General features: G+C 26.6%; 1 protein-coding gene across 3 annotated transcripts in view; it reads left to right on the forward strand.

Moving 5' to 3' along the window:
• The first annotated feature begins 1,193 nt into the window (after window positions 1-1,193).
• Hr38 (Hormone receptor-like in 38) overlaps window positions 1,194-18,974 on the forward strand; it is a 240,835-nt gene continuing 223,054 nt past the window's right edge. For 2 of the 3 annotated variants that reach the window (XM_075355894.1, XM_075355895.1), the window contains exon 1: window positions 1,200-1,756. In XM_075355894.1, coding sequence (XP_075212009.1) covers window positions 1,639-1,756 — 118 coding nt within the window. In that variant the 5' untranslated portion in view covers window positions 1,200-1,638. Of the gene's footprint in view, window positions 1,757-18,974 lie in introns of all 3 variants that reach the window. The other variant, XM_075355896.1, reaches the window with a different exon arrangement.

An 18,974-nucleotide genomic window follows, 5' to 3' on the forward strand; every position in this document is an offset into this window, starting at 1 on the left:
GAAAAGAAGTTATTTAACTTCTTTTTTTTTAATTTTCCATCTTTATATACATATATATTTATTTTTTTATTGAATTAACAGCAAAAAACTGACACACAACTTTCTTTATTTAGTAATGAAAAATTATTCATTATTTCTTCTACTGAAAAACATCAAGTAAATGAGTAAAATTAAATATTACATAAATAAATTGAATAAGTACAAAACAAAAGGCTTTATAAAATAATTACCTCGTTACTTAATATTACGTTTTTTTATCAAATTTTTTGTCGAATAATTAATTATTAATATTTACTATTATCATATGTTTTTAAGACCCAAAATAAAAAGTAAAAAAGGACCTGTGACTAGGTGGAGAAATAAAAATTTCCAGAATAGACAGAAATTGCAAAGGAAAATTAAAGATGAAATCGCGGATAACATGGGATAAGGTGATTATAAAGGATAATTTTTATTAATAAAAACTGAAAAATCCGTACTTAAATAATAATAATAACTAGTTAGCCGATCAATTAATTAAAAGTGAAAAATTACGGTGATGTTGAAAATCAAAGTGGGATTATAAGTTTAACGTTATTCTAAATCGTTCCTTTTTCCAACAGTTCCTGTTTAAGAAATAAGTATTTATTAAAATACTAAAATCATGTACGGCCAAAGCCTATACGTTTTTAAAGATTTTAGAAAAAATCGAAAAGCTAAAATTTCATTTTCCGTCAGGATAATACAACTATTAATTACTTTTTAGGTTTCGTTTTATCAAAAATTAACAAAGATAAACGGCCGATCTAGTCGCTGTATTTAAAACAATAATCTAATTTTAGTACTCCATAAAACAGAAAGGAAAAATCATTTTTAGTGTAACGCGGAAGGCGAAAAACTACGACCGTATTACATTTTACAGAACAGAAATGTAAGTTCTTAGATTCACCCATTACCGCCGGTGAGGTGCTAAGTATTTCCGTCGGACGCCCCCGATCAATCGCGTTCTATGACGTCATAACTGCAGCGTAAAAATCGTTACGTCATGGATAAAATGACGTCGCTCGGTACCGTCGTCCAATAAGGCGGGTGGTAAATATCGATCCGCTAACTACGTCACCGGTTGCAGGTTTGACGTCACTTGCTGGGGGAAAGGCGGCGTGTTTTATATTAGGATTGGTAGGGAGGAGGCAGGAAGACAGTGCTGTGCGAACCGTTGCCCGAACAGCATGTCTGTAACGGTGTTCGTTGTAAGTCTTGGTCACGTGTACGAATACAATCTTTGACCCTCGTGATATTATCATCGTTCTGGATCCTTCAGAAGTCGAAGACCGTCATCCCCAAGGTGAGCAAAAAAAAAAAAATCACCCTCCAATCTGCAACGCATTTTTTTTAATCGTTTCTATTGTTGTTTTTAATTTTAATATATTTACGAATATTTTAAAGAAAACTTGTATATAAATGTATGTTATTTTTAACCGTTTCTATGTGGACCTTAATGTGTGACCGTGTTAGTGGTGAAGTGATAGACCGGTGTGAATTATCGTACCGACAGGGAGAATAAGGGGAAAGATCTTAGGATAATGTTAATTCTACGCGTGGACAGTGTGACTTCGCGGTGACTGAACTACAGTTATATTGCTAATATGAGGATTAAGTATGATAAACTTGACTCAGAGCTCTTGTAGCGGCAACAACAATAATCATAACAATAGTGACGCCAACAACAATCACCGAACATTACACCACACCAATAAGAAAAGGATTTATTATTGCAGTAAGTGATAATAGTATCAGCACGGGATTCGGTGGCGGTAGACTTTTGTAGAAAAATTAATTAGAATTAACAAATTTGAAATTGTACATTTAACCGTCTCACGTACGTATCTATTTTTGCTAAATATTTGGCAAATATTAACCAAAATATTCTTGCTTTTTGTCTACAAAATAAACCGCGTAAACAGAAACACTACCGCGCAATACAAATTTAAGACCAGAATAGTAAATTAACTTTCCGACGAATTATTTTTATTTAAATTGTTTATATTCATAAAACGAAAAAATATTAACAAATTTTATTAAATAAAGATCATTATTTCTACATTCGCGGAAAATAAATTCTTTGTTTAAGCGCATTAATACAATATCAATATAATATTTATTAAATTAAATAATTTTTCTTTAATAGTAGTGATTATTTTTTTAAATAAATAATTTGTTAAAACGATTCGTAATTTTTTTCTTTATTTATTTATTTATTTAAAAACATTTTTAAGAAGAACGATTAAAGAAATTTAAAAAAATCAAAATTTAAAACACGAATATATATTTTATTAATTTTGGTTGTTTATAATATATTAAGAAAATATAGATTTAAAATAAAATTTTTTTTACAATTTTATATAAAATTTATAATTAGAAATATTTACCCCGTAATGGTTTTCATATAATATATATCCGTAGTTAATAAAGCGAATAATTTAAAACGATAATAAAAAGTCTAAATACTAGTAAATAATCAACCCGACTTTAAATAAATAAATATAATTTTTAAATTGTGTACTATTATTTAATAGAATAATATTTTTTTTATGTTCAGGTTTTTTAGTAATAATCTAAGAACAAAAAATATTTTTTAATTTACTGCTTAAATCCGTTATAACGTTTAAAATTTTAAATCTTTTAATATTTTTGAATAATTTCGGATAACGTAACTTAACCGAAATACATATCTGCTGTACTGATGTATTTTTAAAAAGAATGCTTCGCCAAAACAATAAAATATTAATGAAAATTCTGGTGAATTTTTGAAATTATTTTTCAAATAATTTACATTTTAAATAAACTATAAAAATTTATTTGAATTATTAAGAAATACATTGCGACGAAAGAAAACAGAACTAAAATTAAAAAAACGTAACAAAAACAAAAAATCGTACACAATAATTTAAAAATATATAGCCTAACTTCAAAGATTTAAGCAATAAAAATAAAAATTAAGACGTGTTATAATAAATTAACACACAATTTTCGGTTTAAATTTGGGTGTAAAATAGTAACAGCGGAATCATGTGGTTTGCTATGAATAGAGAGGGCCTGGGTGGCAATCATGTGTTCTATTATTTCTGGCGTCGCGGCGCCGGCGTCACGTGCGGCTTGACGTCATGAAGGGATGACGCCAATGCGACTGTGACGTCATTTCGCCCCCATTGATCCGATACGTCATTCCAACCCCGTTAACAATGCACAACCCTTCTTTCACGACCGACCTACGCTACATTTTTTAACCCTCTTATTATCAACGTATATAACTCGGTACCTTAAAAGCGTTCGCTACCTCTGTCGATCGGGCTAATTAAAAATTAATTCTGTTTCAACGTATAACAATTAAGAATTTATTATCTTTTCGTGGGATATAAATAAAAAAAAGCCCGTAAATATTCAATTTATACGACGCGATGTTAGTTAAATAATTACACCGACAATTTAAAAAATTATAACTCGTTGTTATATTTTGATAAAAAATCGTTAAATCGATAACAAACATAATAATTAAGAAAAATTTAAAGATATTTAAAACAATATGATTTATGAAATTCTTTATCTTACTTATAATAGTAGGGCGTATGTTGACAGGCTAAAACTAGGTCAAAAGATTTTAATAGGTTACAATTTTTGGGTAATAAAATATAATTATTTAAAAAAAGTTATTTAAAATGTATATTTAATAAAATACTCTAATAATTATAATATTTGATATTTTTATTACCGATTAAATTAATTTATTGTTAAAAATTTGTGGAATGAAATTTTTGAAAAATATACATAATATATATAATAATAATATAATTAATAATATATAATAATTATATAATTTCAGTCTTCGATACTAATTCATTTTAATTCCTTAAAATAATCATCGATTTTAGAAGTATAATCTGTTACATACTTTATTTTAATTGACGAAATTTTTATCGTATTAAATTCTTTAATTGCTAAATTTTTATAATCAGACTAATAAAAGATTTTTATAATCTATCTTTTCGCATCTAAAACATGTTAACGTGAAATTTAAAATGTTTTAGATAAATAAATTAAGCAAATATAAATTAAATTAAACTTCAAATTATTCTTTCAAGCTTGATGCTAAAAATCCAATCCGTAAATTTGTAATACAATAATTTTTTATTTAAAAACAAATTTGCTAAAAACAAATTAGTTAATGGATTGCATTACTAAATTTATGTTAAATGATTAAAATATTCGTGATTTTTTTTTGTAAAATAAATAAAAAATTCTATTATTTTACACAGGAAATAAAACTATTTTTATTATAAGTAACTAAATTCTTTACAACCGAATTTCCAGTGACTAAATAGATTACTTTATAAATATTCACGATCCGTAACATTGAAAAAATAACTTAAAAAAGAGTTAATATTTATTTTTAAGGCTTAAGATGTTTATAATTTTTATTCTACGCTAATAAAATGCAATATTAATTATCATATTTACGGTCGAATTTTTCTCACTTTTATTTTTAAAATAAATTAAATAGAAGATTTATAATTTAAAAGAGGGTATAAATTTTGGTTTTCACGGTTTTCTAATTGTAGTTAATACGTGTAAAAATTAATTATAATATTCTAATATTAAAAAATAAATAAACAAAAATAAAATAAAAGTTTGCGTAACATTTCTTTTATCGGTTTAAGAATTAAGTACAGTATAGTCATATTAAATACTTTTACAAAGATTTTTCACAAAAATTTAACACAAGCAATAAAAATTTGTACAAATAACGTATTTCTTTATTTATTATAATACTGCAATATTACATTTCATTGTAAAATGCTGTAATAAAACTAATATTAAAAAAACTAAAGAAAATTAATCAAAGTATATACGAAGTAAATATTTTAACAATAATATTTAACAAAAAGGATTAAATTTTTATTAAATTGTGTAAATTTTAGTAAATTGTTTTTAGTTATTTTGATCAAAAACGTCTTTATTCAAACAGGCCTCATTAGAAAAAAGAAGATATTAAATGAACTTTTTTTTAGTAAAACTCAATGTATAATTTATAGGTGCGTTGTAAATTGTACTGTATAAATTGAATAAATAAATAAATAAAAACACATAATACAGGTATAATCTACATTAAATAAAATAGAAGTATTTAAAATTTGTAGTTTAAAAAATTCTTTTGGAGACCGATTGTAAAAAATACATTTCTCCAAAAAAAAGGCAATTTTATTGGTAGTAGAGGATTTCCTGATTAACAAATAGAACATATTAAACAAGATAAAATAATTAAATAAAAATTTCTGAACAGAATAGTTGCAATTCCTAATTCTTAAATTTTCCTAAAAAAAAAACTGACGTATGTGTTATGAGTTAAACAACATAAAAAAGAGTTTTTTTTTAAATAAATAATTTCATAAAACTAAATCAAAAAAAGAATTTAAAATTGTAGTTGCAAAAATTTCTAAAAGAATTAATATTTTAATTAATAAATATTATTAATTTAATATAATAATTATTAAACGGTAGATCTTGTTAAGGAATTTTCAAAATAAATTTAATTTTAATCTAACTATATAAAAAAAGTCTAATTAGATATTTTTTCTCCTTCGGGTAAAATATTTCTTTATTATTGATAGAAACAATCCAAAACACTTATCACAAAAATATTTAGTAAAAAACTAAATATATATACACATAATTAAATAAATAATAATGAATAATAGTTGCAGGATTTTTAATCAAATTTTATTAATAAAATTTATTAATTCACTTTTCTGCAGCTAATAACGAACACAACTACTCTGTAAAGCGTCACTAAACGAACTAATCCTAAAATTTGACGTTTTTTAATTCGTCCAAGAGAAAGCAGCACTGTACGGACCTGTTTAAAAACTTTTATCGTTACATCAAAATAACAAAGTACACAAACTAGGAAATATTTTTCAAAAAAGGAATAAAACAAATTTGTAGAAAAATTATGTAATTTTTATTCATCAACTACTGCGTTAAATTGACTTACTCGCAGCTTTTACCTACTCAAACGTTAAACACTAATGATTGAGGAAAGTTCACACATAAACTGCTAGAGCGCAGCACATACCGCATCCTTACTGTTCCAGCTTCCGAAGGAATATCTTTTATTTCAAAACATTCCAGATTTTTTTCATTATTATATTCTCTCTTAACGACATGCAAATTCTGACTTACGAAATAACTTTTACAAATCGCCTATTTATTTCTAAAATCGGAATATTAGTTTTCTAAATTGTGTTAATTAAAACCAGAAAAAAAATTATATAAAAACGAAATTCCATTTCTTTTACTTTATTTAAAATATTGTAATTATCAATATTACTTTAATTTAGCTTTATAAATAAACCTTAAATTATACTTTATTCGTTTATGAAGTTGAAAGAAATTATTCTAACTCAGAAAGAAAAAAAAATTACATTTTACTGTATTAAGAAATCTACTAAATAAAAAAATTGGAATATTTTAATTTCGGATATATATAATTATAAACTATTAGAATTATATAAAAAGTTGTAGTAAAAATAACAGATAAATTTTTAAAAATTAAATAAATAAAACATGTTAATAGCTGCTTTAAGTTATTGTGTGATTTTAAATTTTAAATAACTCTATGTTCAAAGAAATCAAAAATTATTTTTAAGATCTTTTAAAAATTTACGTGTATAAATTACTGTGAAATTTACACATTTTTATTCATATAAATTAAAAAATACAATTACGCTAAAAAAAATATTCACAGAAAATAAATTTTAGATCTTTATTTTATTTCCATCGTTTACTGACGGTAAATATTAACAAACGAATTGTTTAAATTTTAAGTAATGTTCACAGTAATCATTCCATCCGATCTTTTTCAATACCAGTTTAGCATATATTTAATATTGTGATTTTACCGATAATTTTTATACGTTTGAATAAAAAAAAATCTATGATAAAATTATACGGACGTAATTATTAAATAATTTATTTTAAGGTTAATATGAAGACAAAAAAAATATATAATCATTTTTAATTATAGTAGCATTAAGAATTAAAGTCATTACCAATTTGAGTGTAACTGTTAACGTACCGGTAAGCTTGAAGTCTTGATCAGTCTCAGGCCGATCGTTCCTGAGTCGTGAAGTTAATTAAACCCGTAGCACTAAAAACGCACCGGTATCTACGATATAGTATTCTAATCCGAATATACACAACCTTTACTAGAATTTGAATCCTAACTTTGAAATCGGCTGATTTACGACGACAAGTAAAATTATATTTTATTTTTAGGATAGCCTAGAACCGAATTTATATTTTTGTCTAATTTTTAGGGAACGTACTAAATTATTATCGCATATTTTAATTATTGTTAATTCAAAATATATTTTAAACGGTATTTAATATTAATATATTTACTATAGAATTTTTTAAAACTACGAGAAATATATAAGAACAAAATTTAAAAAAAACTGATCGCAATTTTTTTCGTCCTGAACTAAAATTGTAATCTACGTTGTAATATTTTATTACCTCATATAAAACATATTTTAAGGCATATTACTGATTTTTCGAAGAAAAATATACTGTTACTTTCGTTCGCATGATGGGAGCGGGAGGAAAAAATGAATTTTCTTTACTTTTTGAGGTATGAGGAATACGAAAATACTATACATTTAAAATGGGGTTTTCTTAAATATATATGTATATATATATAAAGGCCAATGTATAAAATTTGGCGGCTCAAAAAAATCTTAAAATTACAAGTTCAATTTCATTGAAATTTAGATATTTTGTAGTAGTGTATCTGAAGTTGTGAATGTGAAAATCTGATAAAGGTTGGTTGAGTCGTTCTTGAATTACGCTCAATTTGAGATAGAAAATATTTTAGCGGAGCAAATTAGAAGCGCGGTTCGTTATGATGCTACACGTTGGAACGTTGACTTTTCTTTATCTATGGTATCTGTTGTTAGCAATAATGTTCAGAGTATTCTGGTAACATTACCTACTATTAAGATCATGAAGGCTGGGTATACGTTTATGTGGGGAAAAGGAAACAAAATAAAATAATGAAAAATCGGTTTTCTTGCGCAGAACTGGGCAATAATTTTTTTTTAATCACAAAATTCGACATTAATTTTTAAAGGTAATATTAACTATGTAGGTCGTAAATCGGTAATAATTGTTCATATTCAGTCGGAAATTTATTTTTATTATTACACAGAATAACTGCACTCTATTATTTATTGTACAAAATGCAGACAAAATAATTTCTGAAAAATTTTTATTTAATCTGTTAAGTAATAAATAAGTAAGGTTATTGATAAATAATATTAGTATATACTTAAAACAAAAAAACATTAATTGCAAATAAAGAAAAAATAACTGATGCACTATAAACAAATAGTTTCTATATTTAAAAATTCGTAAAAGCGAATGTCTTGATATATCCGTCAATTTTTTATACAAAAAAGAAGGATTAATTTCATACAGGTATCCATAATGTATGGTTTACGAAAAAGTTTATTAATCTAAGTTTACAATTTTTTTTTTTGTAAGTCATAAGACCACATAATGACATTAAATAAATTAATTATTTTGTTGAAGGAAATATTTTAATCCATTTAACAGTCAAAAGAATTTTTTTTTATTAGGAACCGACAACATCCAAATAAATTAGATCTGAATAAAACGAGATTGAACCGTTTAAATTACATTCATAAATAAATTTAATCAAATTTTATAATAAATATATGAAATATTTAAATACGAATAAATATTCTTACCGGTTAGAATTAAAAATAAGTACGTCGACCGACGCGACATTGCAAAAAATAAAAAATAAATTATTTGATTATTTCTGGAATGGAATGTTGTACTATTAATTACATAGCAGTTAATTTAGTGTAATTATTTAAATATTCTATACGTGTTCTATGTATTTATGTTATATTACGCTTTATTACACCGTACTTCCAACGGAAGAACTAGTTTTTGAACGACGTTGTAGTTCACATTACTATAACGCTATACGAGAATATACACAGTATATCCTGATCCTTGTATCATATTATTATTTTTATTTAACCAGTAAAATATACATCAAATATTTTAAGAAGTTTTTATACCTGCTTTAATAGCCCGATTGAAATATTAATAAGAATTGTAGTCGATATAAATTGCAATCAGTTCTTTTATGTAGCGCTACTGTCGTTTCATTTAAAAGATTAATACGTCATTTAAAAGCGAATCTAAATTATCAATTATACGGATATCCATTATTTTTAATAAAAAAATTAACGAATAACAACTACCTTACGTTAATGATACGTTGTCGTTTTCGTTTAACTTAACTTAGAAATTACTTTAATATAAGAAATTTAAAAAATATCTGAGCTTAAAAAAATTATCTTTTTATTCAGAATTTTTCTAAGTATTTTTTTTTAAGATAAATTGAAACAATTTTAAAAGAATACAGAATATTATGTGTAGAAAGGTGTTTTGTTGTTATTAGAAAATTAATTGATAAACAGTTCTCCCGTTATACATTTCAATGTATGTATAATTGTTCTCGTTTCTATATTACTCGGTTCTGAACGGTTAAAAAATAATACCACGATTTTTAATCGTGTTATTTTATAACGAGTATCTTTCTTTCGGATAATCAATAAGAAAAATCCAATTTCACCTCTTTCTTTAACTACATCGCTTATTTCAATTTTCTTTTAACGCTACATTTTGAACAACTCTATTTTTTCCCTCTGATATTTGTATTTTTAATTCTTCTGTCGTGAAGTAAAATGCAAAATAATTATTATTACACACTATATTAGACAATGTGAAGAAAGAACATTAATATTTATACTCTTAATCTGTATAGTTCTCGCAGGCAAAATTTAACAAAAATAGTCGTTTATCTATGTTAAATTAGAGCATTCTTATTCTATTATTAAAAAAAAAAAAATCTTTTTTTTACTCCTATATTTATTTTAATAAATTATTATTATAACCGCTTTATAATTTTATACCTCAACGGTCTTATTTGTGAAAAACAACTGCATTTATTAGTCGTACTAAGCCTCAAAAAATATATAAGTTTGACTTAAGAAGAACGCTAATATTATATTTATATTTTTATAACTTACCTGATATTTATGTTTAACTAGCATCCTCGTCGTGGACAATATTCTTTTTATTTTATGTTTTGCGTCCGAGTAACCGGAGACATAGGCATCCAGTCGCGTCGTACATAAAGTAACAGCGGCTGTGTTGACTGGAGGCTCAGTCAACACAGTCACTGTTACGGGGTCTGTACACCATCGGACCCCTTAAACAATGGAAATTCAAAAAAAATCCGAAAACGGGTTTTAGATATTTATCTGAAGAGAACTTGCAAGCCCAAATTCAGTGAATATCTGTTTTAGTATAGTCAGTCGGAAATGGAGAACATATTTGCAATCTTTGTTCGAAATATTTTTCATTTTCTTCACGCTTTCCCAAGGTCTTAATTTCGAAAAAAACTAGAAATCGGTTATTAGGTATTCGCATGACGATTAAACAAATCAAAAATCACGTTGATATTTTCATTTGTTTCCGAGGAAATTAGTTTAAAAAAAAATCCAAAAATCAATTTTAACCCTTTAAACTCGGAATTTCAAAAATCTATAAATCAGTTTTTAGATTTTCATACGAAGATTACACGCAACAAAAATCAAGTTGAGACCTTCATTTGTACCGAGAAATTAAAAAAAAACTACGTTTCATTGTTACTTTATTTTAACCTTTTAAATTAGGAATTTCAAAAAAATTATTTTTTTAGTTTGCACTTACACGATAAAAAACACGTATACAAATTTTCATCGATTTCGCATCAGTAGTTTTTGCTGGGCGTTGATGAATCAGTTAGTCGGTCAGACATTTTCCTTTATACGTGTAGAAGATATGTAGGTAATCTTTTATTCTATTTTTATTTCAAAATTTTACTTCTTAATAACAAGCTGTACAACCCAAAAATTACAGTAACACAGTTGTTTGTCCGGTCTTAAACTACTTATTTTCTAAGTATACCGTAAATAAACCCAAAAAAATATTATACATCGGTAATGTTTTTTAATTAAAAGTCAGTTTTAAAAGTAAACCCCAAAGCGCGTTTTCATTTGGCAATGAATCTTAAAAAACTCACATAGTCTATTAATATAATAATTATTATAGCGGTATATTTTACACGTACCGTGAATATTTGTTATAAAATACATGTAGACATATATACAAAAAAATTACGTCACCAATGCGGTCTGGAGTATAATAGGTTAAATAAATAAAAAAATTAGTAATAATAACAAAAATGCTTCTTGGAATAAAATCTTTCTTAGTAATAAATTTGATTTACCGGATATTCTATTTCAACAAATTTTGTATGTTTTCTTTAAATTTTAGAGGTGTGTATACTTCAGATAAAAATTCAAACCGTTGCTTTAAAAAATAAAAATTATAATAATAAATAAATGAAATAATGTTTTCAAAAAAGATATATCAGTTGCTACTTAAGATTTAAAAGTGCAATATGAAACTATATAAAAAAAGCTGTAAATACCACTACTGGATTGTAAATAAATAAAAATAATAATTTAGAATAAAACACATTTTAAAACGAATAATTCATATTAGTAATACAATTAATATAACGGGTAAAACATAGTAGATTTAAATTTAACACTTGGAATTCTGTAATTAACTGTGTATTTTTAGTTTCCTTATTCGTATTTTTAGCTTTATTGTGTCGACAAGATATACGGGTATTCCAAGCGACAAATTCAAATACACTACTGCATTTCAGAAATAAATTAATAATATCATAAACACGGTGGGAAACCGCTTCTTTTAACTTATTTTTAAAGTGAAAATCTCAACGTTAAATTTCTAAAGTTAATTTCTTAAGTTTTTCTTTACTGAGTAATCTATTTATTATGATTACGCGGTACAGAAAAACTAAACTGAATTACTGCCGGTCTCTGTGGCACAAGCGGTAGCGTCTCGACCTTTCATCCGGAAGTCCCGGGTTCGAATTCCGGTCATACATGGCATTTTCAAACGCTACAAAAATTGTCATTCGTCTCATCCTCTGAGGTAATACCTAACGGTGGATCCGGAGGTTAAAAAAAAACCGAATTATTGATCGTTTGACATTTTGGATTCGAACCTGAGACCTCCGTATGAAAGGCCGAGACGCTACCGCTCGCGCCACGGAGACCGATTTATATTTATATATTAAAACTGTACACTAATTATAATTAAGTAATTTATAATTTTAGGGTTTAATTAATAAAAAATAATTGAAAAATCATTAGAATATTATTTATTCTATAAAAAGTAATTTTATGTTAATATAAGAAAATATTACTCAAATAAAGTTATATTTTCTGCTGGCGTAACGCGGATGGGTATTGTAAAATAGTATATTGGAAAATTCTCTAATTAATCAAAGCTGTAAATTATTATTGTTCTCGAACTGACAACAGTGTTTTTCTCGTTGTAATGTTTAGGATAAAATATTCCCTTTTAACAACAAACGTCTAATAAATTATATATATATATATATATATATATATCTGCTGTGAGTCTAAAGACAGTTAATCCATTTTGTTTTTTCGAAGTCAAGAGTTCTCAGGTTAAAAGCCTAGTAAGGCAGTTACTTTTATTCGAATTTGAATACTAGATCGTCGATACCGGTATTCTTTGGCGGTTGGGTTTCAATTAACCGCACGTGACAAAAATGGTAGGCCTGAATTTGTTCACGACTACACTTTTGCCGGTACTGTTACGTTACACTATATCGCTAATGACTTCCAATGAATATAAATAAAAGTATTTATTTAATACGCGAAGACGAAATATTCCGTATTTAGTTAATAGCCCAAGGTAAAAAGTTAATTATTTAATTTTCAAAAGCTCTTTAATAAATTTTATATCGGCTAAAAAATCCTATTTAAAGTAATCTAACGATTCTTCCAGCACCTCGGTAACATTGTATAAGCTTCTACATATCAAAATTAATCGTTTTGTAGACAAGTTGGTTTTTATCATTTAAAAAATGTCATTGATCAATAATTTTATCGGTAGAATAATCTATTGAAGCGATTGTAAGTTAAAGCTTTAAAAATTATCTCATAAAATTATATTCAAATGAAAAAAAAAAACAAAAAATAAATTAGGGTTAGTTTATTCTGTAGGGATTAACCGTGAATTTCATTCATACTTTTCACCAGAAAATAAATTTAAAAAATATTCATCTTTTTCTAATTACCTATAACTGGAACTTTCTGAGATAATAAAAAAAGTCAAATATTTAGTCAGGAATTATTACTTGAAAAAACAAAAATCGTTGTGTTTGTTTATTATTATCATGTAAATAACAAAAGTTACTACGTGAAACCATCAAGTAACGATGGGAAAGAGTCATATTTTGAAAGAAAATATATTACCGTTTCGAATTTCGTCTTTATTTTAGCATATTCATCCAGCCTCAATATATATATATATATATTTGATACCATTAACGTTACACCCGTAAATGTAATTGGACATTTAAATAAATTAACTTAATTATCAAACAAAATATTTGTATTTTGTTAGTACCTTTCAAAGCTGCGGTTTTAATTTTAGTCATTTTCTGAACGCTTCGTAGAAAGTTCAGTAAAATTTTTACGATATATAATACCTACTCAAAACATGATTTTGCTACATTAATTTAATCGTTTTATTTATTTTCTAACACTAAAGTTTAAGTTTATGCAGCATGTTAGCACGAATAATATTGCTTATTAACAAGTTTTCGTTGTAACAGTAACATAATTTTTTATATAGTAATTACATTTTAATTTTAGATAATATATTCTGCGTAAATAAATACAAGCATTACGTTTCATTTTATAGCTAATCCTGGAAATACTACTGCACATCACGTAACAAGGAAAAACGTTTCCCAATCGACCGATAACACGGAAATTCCCTTTATTAATTCTTCAACTGTAATCTATTGTGACGCTTATAATAAAACTACATAAAACAATTTCACGGAATTATCAACCGATGATGAAAACCGAGTTAATAAGTCAACATAATATCGTCAATAATAATGATGATGATGAATATATCCGGTAGGTATAACCCTATAAAATATAACCTGCAGTGTTAGAGACCAACCTATGAATGCTATCTACCCACCTACCTCTAAAATTACATCATAGAAGTTTAATAAAATCTGTGTCGTAACATAATAATTACATGCCGTTAATATGTAAATTAAATTAAATTCCTTATTGCGTATTATGTACCCTGTGGAATTTTACCATTTTAAAATACTTCGTATATATATATATATACCACTTGTTATATTTTAATTATATTACTTATAAAACTGCAATATCATCTTATAGTTTATGTTACGATTCTTTAACAAAAAAAAAAAAATAATTCCTGCATGTTGTCGCTTGTGTATAATATATATTTTACAATGGATTCAAATATAAATTGCTTATGTCTTTTGTTTCGATAAAGGTAACTTAAAAGTTTTCAATATAGTAAAAGGATTTATAAAAAAAACTGACATAATTAAACTTGTAGTTTTTTTTTGGTTATTGGTAAACAGGATATTTAAAAGATAACAAATAGATATCTTATTAAATTATTTCAACATATTTTATTTATTTACTTATTTTTTTTAATACTTCTATTTATAGTCGCACCAACAATTAAAGTCATTAGCGACTTATCAGTGTAACGAAACTGTTCCGGTAAATGTGCAATCTTGAACAAACTCAGACCGACCATTCCTGAGGCGTGTGGTTAATTGAAACTCAACCAGCAAAGAAAACCGGTATCAGCAATCTAATATTCAAATCGGAATAAAAACAACTACCTTTATTAGGATTTGATCGTGAAAACTTCGACTTCGAAATCAGCTGATTTACAACCCAGAGGGTTAATAAAAAATATTATTGTTTTCATTAATACAGAAATTTTTAATAATTTCAAAATTTATTTACAATCGGTTACATTTGTATGAATCTTGAGTAAATTGGATCACACTCGCGATCACATGATAAGGAGTTTCCAACGAAACTCCTGAGAAATTACCCGTTAGTAATACAAAGAACTTTTGTGGCAAGCAACGCATTAATTATGAACAACGTTTAACACCTAACAATAGAACACGAGAAATCAAAATAAAATAAGACATAAATAACAAGAAAAATGATGAAACAATAAGAAGAAAATGAAAAAAATATGCGATCAATCTGAAAATATCGAAGGAGATAACGCACAGAATTCATAGCTGAAGTTACGCTTAAGACGTTATACAGTTTGTTAAGATAGAATTGAAATTTTTTATTTATCTAATCTTTTCTTTCTTTTTATAAAACCTTCAGACAGTTTAAATAATAAATTTAATTACGAAATTTAAACAAACAATTTTCCAAAACTAACTTCGCCAAACTTTTCGGTTTGTAAAAAAAACTAAATACTATACTTCAACTTTCTCTATTTCATTATAAATTTGAATTTGAAGGGAAAAATACTTTTGCAAGATGTAACTGATTTTCAATAGTCATAGTACTCACCGGAAAATTTTTCTATTATGAATAAGTCTCAGGTGCAGAAAATTTTCACCTTTTTCCTTAAAACCTTTTAAAGAAATTACTAGAGTTAGAGGAACAACAAAGAAAACTGTATAAGTAGAACTTCCATATTAGAAAGAGAAATTTAATTTCAGTATTATGCTAATACATATTCAGAATCGTACGCTGAAAAATATCAAAAACTGTATATCTATGTGGCTAGAATTTTCATTATGTTTCACGATTAAAAATATTAAACATATAGCCGACAGTTGGTAACGTATGTTACGTGTATGAATCTGTAATAAAATAAGATTACAAAAGTTAATTTATATATACAGAGTGCATCACGAAATTCTCTCAGAGCTTTCATAACCTACTCTACTCGCGAAAATAATATAAAAAATTCACGTAAACATATATCCTAAAATGCTTCGTTTGGGAATCAAATGTCGGATTTCGGAAAAATCGGTCTTCTTGGATTTCAACTACCCCGGTAAAATGAGATTGCACTGAAATTTTTAGGACGTTATTACGAGGCAGAATTAACGATTTCTTATGGTTTTTAACCTGAAATTCGAATAAAACAGGTTCGTGAACCGTATATGTAGTAGTTTTTGAGAAATCTGGGGGAAAACCCCCAGATTTATCGCGTGAAATAGATTAGTGATCTACTTCACAATCATTTGAAATAAATTGGGATGTACAAACCCTTTTTTTATGTTTGACGTACAATAACTTTGTTAAATGAGTAATAAACACGCAAAACCTTTAAACAAAACTTGTAGAGAACTTATTCTGAACAAACTGACGTAAGATAAGTTAAAGAAACAAAGAAAAGTTTGAATTTTATTTAGAAACAGTATATTACTACATTTATCAGAAAATTACATATTTAATGTAAACAAAAACCAAATATTATAAACTTGTACTTATAATGCACTTTGGTCTAGTATAATGTTTTTGAATAAAATTAAAATTTTTCTAACTGGTTTGTTTTATTCAACATTTCTTATTCTATTTTCTTCAGAATTAAATTCTCTTCAAGTTTTGTTTAAAATTTTTACGTTTTTATTACTCATCTAATAAAGTTATTGTATGTCAAATATAAAAAAATTGGGTTTTTTACCCGAATTTATTCGTTTTCACCCCAGATTTCTCAAAATCTTCTGCAGATACTGTTCTGGAACATATTTTAATCAATTTTCATGTCAAAAAGCATAACAAATTATTAATTCTGCCTCTTAATTAACGATGTTAGAATGTTATGAAATGTCATAAAGATGTCAGTACGACCTCATTTCACCGGGGTAGCTGAAATCCAAACGAAATCTTTCACCAGCCAACGAAGCATTTTAGGACGTATTTTTAAACGATTTTTTTCCATTATTTTCACGAGAAGAATAGGCTATCAAAGTCCAGGGAGAACTTCGTGATACACTCAGTATATGTAGATCATTAAATTGAATTTTAATCCGTTTTTGCTGATATAAAATTAAAATTAATCTTCTGTTTTATTACGTAGCATCGGTTCTTATATTTAACCAACTCAATAGTTTTAATAATTCTGTATAATTTATCATAAAAATACTAACAGTTTATACAACAGGAGCTGAAATTGAAATAAAATAATTAAAAAAATTATATATTACAATAATAAAATAATTGTGTAAAATTAAATCATTAACAAATTGATACATATATTTTTTCTTCTTGTAAAGAGACCCCAATAATAGCTTATGATAATAGTTTAATTAAAAATGTGTATTTTTTGTCAAATTAAAAATGTTGCATATTTTAACATACGAGTAGTGTGTAACATACGTACTACTCATATTTACTTGTTTACTGTAGGTCAAGTATCGGCAATGACAACATAATTTTAATTTATTTCCCTAATGATAGTTATAGAATTGTACTCATTTTTAAAAATCTTTTACGAAATAAGAGAAAAAATGTTTATTACATTTTATTTCTTTGAGGCTCTACTCACACTTGATGAAGTTTTACATTTATAATAATTATAAAGTAGCCATACATTTTATTTGAAATTTATTTTTTATTTGTTTTTTGGAAATCAATGTAAACTTAAAATTTTTTAGCCTTTAAGAAGTTTTTCTTAGGTTAATAAAATAAAAATAAAAACTTTAATACGAGTACGTATGTATTTGTATATATAAATTTTGATAGAAAGAAAATAATCCAAAATAATCCTTTAAAAGAAATTATGACCTTGAAAACTGGTAGAAAAATTTTGAAAAATCAGACTACGTAATAATATTTTTGAAGTAAAACTAAATGATAATACTGAATTTAATAATGATTTGTTTCATCTTTAACAATTTTTCATAACGCTGCGGAGTTGCGGCCTCTGGCTTCTTCGCGGCCCAACCCCACTACAATGGAGTAAAAAAGTGAAAACGATAAACTTATTGTTTCTGGTAGGAAAATAATATTGTTAACAATTAATGCAGGTACGGGCAACTTACTACTATACCTACTTTATTTTATTCTGTCATTTCTCCCGCCAACACCTCATCCGGTCGCCCTAAAGCAAGAGACCGAATGTCCGTGCCTCGAAGTGCTACTATACCTTGAAACAGTTTAAGCGACCTAGTTCGTAATAGCTCCTGGAGCTAACCTAATTGCGTGAAAGATATAAGCCCGGTCTATTACACCAGTCGCTTTTGTATCCGGCCATTACAGTCATATATTTTTTAAAAGGGTAGGCGCAGCCCGTCTAATAATAAAATATATCATCGCCGTAAATTAAAAATCTATCTCCTCTATTAATTAATTAAGGTCAGCAATTTGCTCCCGCGCCTTGGTCGCTGAATGCCAGAAAATACCTGTCCATCCTTTATAGTTGCTTGGAGCTATAGATCGACGGTCGATGATTACTCAAGGGTAGCTTCTTCCATCTATGCGGTTAAAGACCTCCCTTAAGCAAACTACGGATGCCGGCTGAACAATGCAACTGCATCAAGGAAATCCCGCACAGTCTGACAGTGCGGCTCACGCAATAATAATTCGTCGGTTACGAATGGCCAATTTTCCCCATGACCTCTATGTTCCAGGATTGACAGAGCTTTGCCCCTCCCAAAGTGCGTGGTAGTCATACATCATATACATTCGACTGGTCCTGTCCTCAGATACACAGCTAATTGATCTACGGGAGGTTTCCCGTCCCGTAGAACAATTATTAATCGAGTTACTGCTATCTTCGTGTTTTCGGCATTTTTCTTAAAATTTTATAATATAAGGAGAATATTTATTTAATATGATACGTAAAATCAAACCCAAACATATTTAAGCTTGCTATTTGTAAAATGATGTAGA

Source organism: Lycorma delicatula, chromosome 2, assembly GCF_047948215.1.
Source record: "Lycorma delicatula isolate Av1 chromosome 2, ASM4794821v1, whole genome shotgun sequence".
Lineage (NCBI taxonomy): Eukaryota > Metazoa > Arthropoda > Insecta > Hemiptera > Fulgoridae > Lycorma > Lycorma delicatula.